The sequence below is a fragment of the Terrapene carolina genome, unplaced genomic scaffold (genome assembly GCF_002925995.2).
Source record: "Terrapene carolina triunguis isolate 2854851 unplaced genomic scaffold, T_m_triunguis-2.0 Scaffold147, whole genome shotgun sequence".
In the NCBI taxonomy this organism is placed as follows: Eukaryota; Metazoa; Chordata; order Testudines; family Emydidae; genus Terrapene; species Terrapene triunguis.
In genome coordinates this window covers 5,671,085-5,682,349 of record NW_020664498.1, presented here as the reverse complement: position 1 = coordinate 5,682,349, position 11,265 = coordinate 5,671,085, and the positions used below count along the sequence as shown (strand labels likewise).

At 49.8% G+C, this 11,265-nt stretch overlaps 1 protein-coding gene across 1 annotated transcript; it reads right to left on the bottom strand.

Annotated features, from left to right (window-relative positions):
* Positions 1–228: 228 nt before the first annotated feature.
* LOC112106613 (dual specificity protein phosphatase 26-like) lies at positions 229–10,787 on the bottom strand. Its single transcript, XM_024199969.1, has 3 exons — positions 10,606–10,787; positions 3,478–3,695; positions 229–1,186 (listed from the first exon to the last, which is right to left on the bottom strand). The coding sequence occupies exons 1-3, from the start codon at positions 10,752–10,754 to the stop codon at positions 975–977; spliced, it is 579 nt and encodes a 192-aa protein (XP_024055737.1). The 5' UTR covers positions 10,755–10,787; the 3' UTR covers positions 229–974.
* Between the last annotated feature and the right edge of the window lie 478 nt (positions 10,788–11,265).

Here is an 11,265-nt window from a genome sequence, read left to right as displayed (position 1 = left end):
GGCAGAAACACTGCCAGCAAAAGAACTACCCATGGAAATACCCCCGGGTGAGTACATGGAGGGTTGTTCCAGGCCCACGTTAACCAGGGATGAGTCAAGTTGTTTGACATTTCAAATCCACGAGAACCCTGTGAGTTTGCAAGTTTTGGTTCAAATGTGAAAGAGAGGCTGGAAAAGGAGTGGAAAATGGGAGCGAGGAAAAATATCCCTAGGGGAAAATGGAACAGACAATGGACAGAGTACCAAGAAAATACAGCACAAGGGTAAAAAAAAAAAAAAAAAAGAGGGGAGGAGAGAGTCTCTGATTTGTAAAAGATGTAAGTACAGTGCAGTTGTAGCTTGCAAGGCGTCCACTCAGGCCAGCCTAGCATTTGATAGATTTTTCTCTCCTTAATATAGAGCATAAATGCTGTCATTTACAGAGAAATTCATTTCCTCCTCCCTTTTTGAATTGACTCTTCCTTTGGGGGAGCGGGGGTGGGAAATGGGGAAGCCATGGGTTTAAATTGTAGAAAAACCAAACATTCACACACACACACAAAAGTGGCACATCCTCAAACTCCATGAGAGGAGAGCTACCCATCTCTAATATCAGCTAAAGCAAACTGCACCTGACCAAGAATTAGGGTTGTTGCAGGGTTCTCTTCAGCCAGGATTACTGCGAAATATGGGATCAATCCCAGAAGGGCAGCAGATACAAATGGAGACTCAATAGGTGACAATTATCCCAAAGATCAGGATTATTCAGATCAAGGTTAGAGTTAAGCCAGTTTGAGGGAGAGAGGAGATAAGATGTGAAATTCAGAGCCAGATCCAAGTTCAGATTATGAGATCCCCCATCACAAAATTTTGGAGAGAGGTAGGCTTTGGTACTAGAATTTTGGTTCAGATTCATTTAATCTTTTTACTTCCTTTAACACTGTGGGGCACTTCATATTTTGTAGTCACTATTGATCTTTTTTCTTCCCCGCATATTATAAGAGTTCACACAGGTTTGTCCTGTCTCGCAATTCAACATCTAGGTCCTGTAGCTGTTTCAGGAACCCTCGGTTTGGTGAAATGGCTCGGTACTGGATGACACGTTGGACAGCATCGGTCAGTGAGAAGTGATGGTAGATCATAAGGTAAGCCAGCACCAAGGTGGCGGATCTGCTTTTACCAACAACACAGTGAACTAAGATCTTTCCTGAAAAAGAGAAACAAAGATGAATTGTGCTGCTCCAGTCTGCTCAGAAGTGTCACAATGAGTCTTGGGCCGCTCAGCACGTTGATCATGGACTACCCTAGTTTTCACCTCTTGGACACTGCTTTGAATACATCCCGGGTCAATGACCAAAAACCATTCTAATGTGATCGTTATTCATCCTCCAGTATATGAAATAGGTCGTGGGTCTCAGGCAAGTTAATTCTGAACAAGTATCTCCTGCTCAAAATGCAGCGCTATTATGTGGCATTGTTGGCAGAGAAGCCAAGTACTCATTGAAAGCATCGTCAATGCTTTCAAATCCAGAGGCATTCCCTCAATAAAGGCACTGAGGAATATTGTAGGGGTATTGTAGGAGAAGCTTGTAGTGCTGCTGCTGCTGCCTGTGCCAAACATTTCCTGTGGATAACTAGAGGTCAGTGCTTACCATATGGTGCCTCTCATGGGTGTTTTAAAAAAAAGTATGGCACTCAAGATGCAACTGGGTCACACAGGTTTTTATACTGGCCTTACAGAGCCAGTGCCTATTGTGTTTCACCATAGCTAGTGCAATCTCGCAGCATGCAAGAGGACTCCTACTAAATAGAGGGGTTCAGACTTCAGAGTCCACGAGATATTAGGTATCTCTGAGGTAGATTCCCTCCTGATTCACATCATCTTCTACGGAGCATGGCCCCTGAGGCAGAAAATCCTCTCAGAGGGCAGGGGAGACAGTGCCGGCAGAAAGTAGCCCCAACCTACCTTCCATTAACGGGCCTAAAAGGAGCTATCATGGCCCAAAACTAAGCTTGTGGTGGTTGGAGAATTGGGTGTGTCTAGGGTTGCAGGGAGGTGTGTTTATTCAGCACATCCCTACTGAAGCCTCTGTCAGAATCTACAACTGCCTTCCCTGGTGGCTCCTTTTGAGGAAGGTCACGGGGGGTGGGGGGGCGCGGGGGGGAGGGAAGGGGAAACACTGTCTGCTTTCTCCTTTGGGATGAATCTGCTCTGAAGTACAGCTCCACCGTTGGCTCTTGGAGGTGCAGTTGATGTTAGCTGGGGTGAATCTAGCCCTCTAAATAGTACAGTGATCCATTCCATAAGCGAACAGTAATTACTGGTAATGTTGGCCTGTGTCCTGATGGATTTATAACAGAAGGAAACAGCATGACCCTGGACCTTGTCAATGGCTCATTGACACATCTCTCTGTGATAGCTGGTATCACAACATCACCTTATTGCAACATCTGCTCTTGGCTGTTTTGTAGTCAGAGAAGGAGTGATTCATGTGCATTTGCTTTCTGATGAATCAACGCAGAACACTGGTGCCATCATATCCCAGCTGTTATATATTAACCACTCTCTAAACTACAGCATCATCCTCCGTAGGCCTTTTTCCTTCTGTTCAAAAAAGGGAAGCTGGTCTAGTGATTACAAGGGGACCCATGTGGAGCCTGGATGCCTAGTTTTGCCACTGACTTGCTGTGTAACTTTGTGTGTGCTATTTAACCTCTTGGTGTCCCATTTTCCTCCCATCTCTAAAGGGAGACAGCCCATCAGGGCCCTGCTGGCCCAGATGAAAGGAGCTGCAGGTCTGTAGTAAGCCAGTTCCTGGCTGGGACCAGAGGGATGAGGAAAGGTGCGCCCCTCTGGCCAAAGGAGGTTGAAAGATAACCAGAGTTTTTGGTTCTGGCTGCATTGTGCATAGCTGGGTTTCCAGAGGAGAGAGGACATGAGAACCTTAACCCTGAGCTAAGGGTGAAGCTCAAGGATACAGTTAGGAAGAGGCCCAGGGAACAAGTGGCAACTAACTGGATTGAGCAATACGTGGTGGCTCTTTACTGGGTTCCTGGGCTGGAAACCCAGAGTAATGGGCAGGCACGGGTTCCCTTACTGGCTACAGGTAAAGTGATGTAAACCCCAAGAAAGGGATGGAGCTTATTTGGGAGCCTGAACAAAGGGCTGAATTTAAAGGGTCCAGAGCCAGGGCTAAAGACCCTAGTGAGGGCAAAATAGACCATTTATTTATTGGACTCTTTAATACCCTGGAAGGGGTTCATTCAGACTTTGTGACTTGGCCAGAGGGCCAAGCCATTGAAGACACAGCAAGGCTGGCCTGCGGGGGCCAAGAAAAGGACTGTGATTCCACACTCTGCCACTTGGAGGCACTCCAGAGGTGAGTGCGCTTTGGTAGTCTGTCTCCCAGTGGTGTTGGGTAATGTTTGTATGGCAGCTGATGATCCTGGGATAAAAGTACTACATAAGCACAGAGTATTATCAAGAGAGGCACTTACCGTTCAGAGCACTCAGTGCTTTATTAATATACTCTGAGGCAGGGTAGAAATGCTCACGCAGGTTAAAATTAGTTGAATCTTCTGCAGCTATTCCACAATAATGGATTTCCTGGCCATAGAAGGCTTGGTCTCCTTTACTTTCCCATGTGGAATGTGCCGCATTCAGTACATGGGTGATGCCAAGTTTCCTCAGTTCTTCCTTGTCATGTGCAATCAAGCTACCAAGAATTAGGTATAAAAGGTCACAAGGAAAAGTATTAAATGAAAGAGTTTGATGTGGTCAAGTCCCTGATGCCTCTTATTGAGACTGAATGTCACTGAACAGTTCAGGACCTGTTACACTTGGAGATCTGTTGTTTGCATGGCATAACACCAAGCATGAGACAGAAAGTTGTGATTTCTAATCTGATGATCACATAGGAGCTGCACATAGAAAATATGCAATTGCATGTAAATATGAAAAGAGATTTCATGTCTACGAAAATAACCTCTTCTCTCTCTCTCTCTCTCTCTCTCTCTCTCTCTCTCTCTCTGTGTAAGTTCCTATGAGTTTTAATGAGAATTAAAAGCCCAATCCTGAGAGATGCAAAGCTGCCTTCATTCCCACTGAAGTCAAGGGGTTTTGTTGGCCCTGAGCGCTTGACAAGGAGGTTCACTTCACGAATGGGTTCAGATTGAAAGGACATAGTCAAGCTTTTAGTTTAGTCTGCAGCCATTTTGCCTCGATCTGTAATAATTTCCGAATGCATTTTTGCAGGACTAGGGGTGTTAGCCCATGGAACCTGGCTAAATTCCAATGGTTAATTACATTCTGCCTGCTTAAAATTCAGCAGCTAGATTCATTTGTGGAAGGCATTCTTCCTGTTTTGCCCTGAACTGTTGTGCAGCATTCCTCTGCACTGTTCAAGGCCTTCAGCCTTCCACTCCAAAGGGCACTACATTTCACTATGGGTGATGCATGTACATCAATGTAAATAGTCAGTTTGTTGAGCACTTAGGATCCTCTGTGATGAACGGCAGCATATAGCAGGCAGCCATTAGTATTCTGCTTTAAAGGAGAGAGGTTCAGGTTGTTTGCACAGTATGAGATAAGAAATTTGGAAGCTAGTTTTCAAGATGAAAAAGGCTTTATTAGCAAAATATAGTCTTAACTCTAGATTGTTCTTTCATTTCCGCTTGCCAAGCAGCCTCCTGGGTGATTATACAGGGCTAATTCCCAGGAAACAGGCCATCAAAACTGTAAATCTATGATAGCGCTACGGACTACTGTACCGTATGGCACCGTTCAGATGCTAATTAATCTCCACTGACACAGGCTTGCTCAGAAAGGGCCTGATCCAAAGCCTATTGAACTCAGTGGAAAGACTTCTATTGACTCTAGTGGACTTGGGCTCTAACTTCAAAGCCCTCTATTTCTTTCTCTTCCCCTCCTAAGAAGGTGCTTACTCCAGAGAATAGTTGATGCTTGTGCAAATGGTCCCACTGATTTCAATAGAGGGGAAAAATCCTGTCTGCAGTTCTTGATAAATTCCAGTTAAACTCTGTAGTTTTGCTTTTTACTCATTTCAATTTTTAAATAACTCTGTGTTCTTCTTCGATATTCAAGATCTGCTGCCTTGTTCAGCTGCTCAGCCCTTTCTGCTGTTGGATCTTTGCGGAGCACACACAGACACTGTTCTCAACTGTGAATGGAAACCAGGGATTTTTTAAAAATGCTCTTGAAAGAATACAGATTTCCACTGACATTATTAAACCCTTCAACAAAATAAATGCATTTTAAAATAAAAATGCAACAAAGATGGCCACCAATTGTGGCATGTTGCCAGCATGACAAGGCCTCCATTATACCATTGCAGGATTACTGGCCTCAAATCCAACAGGTTTGGAAAGCAGATTAGAACTCATGATTTGCACTTGCAGAATTTGAAACATAAAGTATTGTTTCAATTTTTAAAACATATGGTCTTGTTTCCCCAGCACATGCTTGCTCATTATTTTATGCTCTGTTCGATTATTGCTAATACTTCCAGTTTTCAAATATAATCATAGGGAAATGTGGCTAAAGAATCACTAGTAGCTCCTTCCTTCTCTTATGGTAATTATCATGATTACTATGTCCAAATATTTAAGCCTGTTGATGGTGCAGGGGGACCTGTTTGATATAAAAACAGGGTTCTAGACTTGCACAGTTGGCAAAATTAATGTTTCTTTATGCATCAGAAAGAAGCAAATACAGGGTGAAATCCTAGCGACCCTGCACAAAATTCATGTCAAAGGGCTTTGTGCAGGTGACCTCTGTAGGGCTGGAATGAAATCCTTCTCTCCCAGTTGTACCGCCCCTAATGACACTTCTCTATTGCGATTCCAGATCAGGAAGCCCTCCGAGCATGGAATGTTTATCAACCCCAGTGGGAGTTCTGCATGCAAAGGGCTTTCTGGTTAGGGCCTAATTTATCCACCTTTGAAATTTAAATGCCTTGATCTAGCAAATATTAAGCATGGGAATAGGCCCACTGGGACTAAGCATGAAAAGCACATACTTAAATACTTCCTAAGCAGTAAACACTTATGTTTTCTTTTCTGGATTTCTGTGGCCAACAGTGCAGATTGTATAGTTGATTATTTTAAAGCTATAATGCAAAGAAGTCAGTGTGTGTATTTAAATAAGATAAGAAATTTTGCAGTTAGGGAAGAGTTGAGAAGCAGCATAGAAAGTGTTAGGAAGGTTAGAGTCTTCTGGGGGAGCTGTAGGAAAGGGTTAAATTGGGCTTATAAGAAAAATTTCATCTATCTTAAGGCCTTGATTCAGCAAAGCGGTAAAGCACATGTATAACTTTAAGCACATTCTTACATCTTATTGACTTCAATTGTATTTAAGAACATACCTAAAGTTAAGCATGTGCTTAAGTGCTTTGCTGAGTCAAGGTCTAAGAATGGGATAGCTACCACAGCTCCAAAATAGAGCAAAAATATTCCAAAAATAACTTTGTAACAGGGTGCTTGTAGGTCCGGGTGGCCTAATGATTGGGGTGCCCAACTTCCAACCCTTTGTTTCCTTGGTCAAAGTGCCTCAGTCTTTCAGACTGTGGGGGGTAGGGGTCCCGGACCCTCCCACTCCATCAGGTCCCAGCCCAGGGCCCTGTGTGAGTTGACTCCTGAACAGGGGGCATTCCAAGGAGGGAATCTAAATCCACTGCCCTGGGCTACTTTAGGGTTGCCGGAATGCCCAGTCAAAAAGGGACCCTAGTGTCTCCGGTCAGCACTGCCAACCGGGCTGTTAAAAGTTCGGACAGCAGTACTGCAGGTCTAAGGCAGGCTAGTTCCTACCTGTCCTGGCACTGTGTTGCACCCCGGAAGCGGCCAGCAGGTCCGGTTCCTAGCTGGGGGGGGGGGCCACAGGGCTCCTTGCACTGCTCCCACCCCAAGCACTGGCTCCGCACTCCCTTTGGCTGTGAACCGTGGCCAATGGGAGCTGGGGGGGGGAGGGGCGTTGCCTCTGGGCACGAGCAGCACACGGAGCCTCCTGGTCCCCCTGCCTAGGAGCCGGACCTGCTGCTGGCTGCTTCTGGGATGCAGTGCTTAGCCAGGACAGGCAGGTAGCCTGCCTTAGCTCCGCTGCACTGCTGACCAGGAGCTGCCCGAGGTAAGCCCATGCCCCAATCCCGAGCCCCTGCCCCAGCCCTGAGACCCCCAAACCTGGAGCCCCCTCCTGCATTCCAAACCCCTCATCTCCGGCCCCACCCCAGAGCCTGCACCTCCAGCTAGAGCCCTCACCCCACTGGACCCCAACCCTCTGCCCCAGTCCTGCGCCCCTCCAAACCCAGAGCCCCCTCCTGCACTCCAAACCCTCCATCCCAGAGCCCCTATCCCTTCCTGCACCCCAATCCCCTGCCTCAACCTGCAGCCCCCTCCTGCACCCCAAATCCCTCATCCCTGGCCCCAGCGCAGAGCCCGCACCCCCAGCCCAGATCCCATATCCCCTCCCACACCCCAGCCCCCTCCCACATTCTGAATCCCTCGGCCCCACCCCCCAGCCTGGAGCCCCTTCCTGGACCCCAAACCCCTCATCCCCAGAGCCCACACCCTGAACCCCTCATTTCTGGCCCCACCCCTGGAGCCCTCACTTCCTCCTGCACCTCAACTCCCTGCCCCAGCCCAGTGAAAGTGAGTGAGGATGGGGGACAGCGAGCCACCAAGGGAGAGGGAATGTAGTGAACAGGGCCTCGGGGAAGGGGTGAGGCTAGGGTGTTCGGTTTGTGCGATTAGAAAGTTGGCAATCCTAGGCTACTTCCTACCAGTGTCCCTTCAGTTTGGGGCATGGCCCATATAGTCCAATTTGTTGGGATGGCTTGCCTCCCTTGGCGCCTTCTCGTGGATCTTGGGCTGCATCCTGCCATGTTCCCACACTCCTTCAGGTGGGGCGGCTGTAAGTTTGGTGAAGCCAAACCCCACAATGTCTCTGGGGTGCAGTCACCCAGTTACTGGAGGCTCCTAGCTCTTCTCTGCAATCTCCCTTGTCTGGCAGACAGAACATGCTCCATAGTGGCTGACTTGGCCTGTAGGCTAGTGATCCTTCCTTTCAGGTAGGGCTGTAGCTAGCTCCTGCCTCTTCACCAGTCAGGGCCGGTGCAACCACTAGGCGAACTAGGCGGTCGCCTAGGGCGCCAAGTGGTTGGGGGCGTCTGGGATTTTTCCTCCCTCCCCTCCTTTCCCCTCACGCAGAGTGTGGCGTGGCTGATTGGGCACCTGGGCCTGATTTAGCTGCTCCCATTGGCCTCCAGCAGGCAGATCCCCTCCCCTGCTCCCCCTGCCTCAGTGTCGTGTCACCAGCACTCTGCGGGGGAGGGGCTGTGTGCTCAGCAGCTTGTTTGGTTTGGCTTGGCCAGCGGCTCAAGTGGCATGGTGGTAAGGGGAGTCCCGGGGGGCTATCAGGGAGCAGGGGGAGGGTTGGATGGGTCGGGAGTTCTGGGGGGGCTATCAGGGGGCAGGGAGTGATTGGATGGGGCATGGGAGTCCTGGGGGTCTGTCTGGGGGCGAGGGTGTGGATAAGGGTTTGGGCAGTTAGGGGAAAGGTGGGGGTAGGGTCCTAGGGGGGCAGTTCGTGTGGGGGGGTCTCAGGAGGGGGCAGTCAGGGGACAAGGAGCGGGGGGGGGGTTGGAGGTTCTGAGGGGGGCGTGAAGTGGGAGGGAGTGGATGGTGGGGGTGGGGCTCGGGTGGGGCTTTCCCCCCCATCCTCTCTTTTGATTATTGAAATATGGTAACCCTAAAAAAGTGGTGCCCTGGCTCGGCAGGGAGGAGCCGCCTTCAGGAGGCACCAGAGAGCCAGAGCTTCGGCTTGCGGGGATGGCAAGCCCCAGACATGGAGGAGCTGGCGCAGCGCAGGGGGGCAGCAGCCCTGCAAAGGCGGTGGTGCTGCTAGTGGGGAGCAGCCGCACCCCCTGCCCCTCCTGCCCAGGCTGTGGCCCGGCCCCGCCCCCCCCGAGGGCTTCTGCAGGTTGCAGCGGATGCATGCGGGCAGCAGCCCCCATGCGCCCCCTGGTTCCCCCCTCGCCACACTTGGGCTCTGCAACTCCAGGGCATGTGAGCCACCGCCAGGGCGCGGGGCCCTGAGCCTGCTCTGGGAGGGGCAGCAGCGGTGGCGGCTAACACTCCCGGGAACCTCAGAGCCCAAGTGCAGCAAGGGAGGAGCCGGGGGGGACACGGGGGTCGCCGCCCACATGCATCCACCACAGGAGCCACCGGGGGGGTGGGGTGCTGGGCGGGTCATAGCCAGGGCAGGCGCACCCCCCAGCTTCCCCCTCACTGCGCTCGGGTTCTGCGGCTCCCGGGCATGTGAGCCCCTGCTGCACCGCCCGGAGCAGGCTCAGGGCCCTGCGCCCCGGCGGCAGCTCACATGCCCGGGAGCCGCAGAGCCCGAGCGCAGCGAGGGAGGAACCGGGGGCCACATGGGGGGGCTGGCGCCCGCATGCATCTGCTGCAGCCTGCAGGAGCCCCCTGGGGGGCGCCGAGCTGCAGCCTGAGCAGGAGGGGCAGGGGTCGGATGCTCCCCGCTAGCTGCACCGCCGCCTTTGCAGGGCTGCTGCCCCCCCTGCACCGCGCCGGCTCCTCCATGGCTGGGGCTCACCGCCGCCGCAAGCGGGACGCTCTGGCTCTCCGGTGCCCCCGGAAGGCGGCTCCTCCCTGCCGAGCTGCTGCAGAGGCCCAAGCCCGGCAAAGCCAGTGAGTGGACTTAGGGCGGGGGCCGCCGGGGTGGGGTGGGGAGGGCTCGCGGGTCGGCTGTGCATCCTCCAGGGGAGTTCAGGGGGCGGGGAGGGGGGAACCTGGTCTGGTGAGCAGCTCCTGGGCATGGCTGGCCCCTGGGCAGGCTGGCCTCTGGAGTCTATAAAGGCTCGTTGGGATTTGCCCCTCAATGAACCGATGTGGGGAGGGGGGCGGGGGCGCAAGATGGAAGTTTCGCCTAGGGCGCAAAATATCCTTGCACCGGCCCTGTCACCAGTCAGCACTGAATTGAGCCTTTTCTACCCCCTCCAGGCCTGGCATTGGCGGCAGGCTTAGCTGGGCCCAAAGGCTGTCCTTAATCCCTGCCATGCTGGCAGGCAGTTTCTCTGCTTCATCACAAACTTATTAACCAAAAGTAATGGGTCCAGTTTAATTTAAAAAATGGTTATATTTGTGAGCAAAAAAATCCAGCTGAAGATCAGTTTGCTCTAAAAACAAATTTTAGAATGTTAAATTTTTTTAATGTGAAAATATCCATTTCATGGAAATCTGTTGAAAAACAAAACATGTCTCATGAAATGAGAAATATTCTATACCAAATTTAGAGAGCTCTGTCACAGTTGTATGCACAACTTGAGAATGTACTGTTTGTAGTATTTGTAAAATCCATTAAAAATAATTGTAATAATTATATAAAATAATAGAGAAAAATATTGCATGTGGGAATTCTTTTCTAACTGTATTCTTTGGTATGGTAAGTACTTTCTTTAGTGTGTAATGCACACTCCAGTTCTAATCTAAAAGTCAATTTTAAAACTACTAGTTGTTTTACAGATATCACCAAGTAAAACAGTGAGACCGCTTACATTGACAATCATAAAGAATGGCTCAGTTTCAAATAACACTTACATATCCCCTATATACAGGTTAGGCCACACTTCATCCACATGATTTAATTCCATCCTGCAGCTGTCCAAAACATGCTCCAGCTCTTTGACCGAAGGAGTGGCAGATGGGAAACGCTGATGGTTTGGAAGGTTCTGACCGTCTTCAGACATTGACCCTTTGGTTATGTATTGATTTAGCTTATCTGAGACCCGGTCAGATACGGTTGCTGAGGAATTGATAGTGGAGCTCCTGCTGAACTATGCTTTCTTTGCTGACACTTGATGTTTCCAAGCAGCTGGATCTCTTCAAATATGGCAGGCCTTATTCCAGCCCCTCTGATTCACTTGGCGCCATGTCAGGGCTGGAATGGAAACTTTAACTGACACAAAAGTATGCAATAAGCAAGTGTTAATCACAGTATTGCACTGCATGCCCGAAGTAAACAATGTTACTGGAGCTCAGAGGATCAGCCAGAGCTCTCTGCAAAAGAACTGTCATTCTACTCCAGCACTGTTCTAGTATTAGTAGTAGTCAACTAAAAACAGGGAGACCGTTCATTTTAGAGAAAGGTCCAAAATAAACAAACTTCAGTAAGTTTCCACTGGAGATTTATGTGACTATCTAAGCTAAATATAATTAAGAAGGACTAGTCACCACTATGCTTACAAGTTTCTATATCTT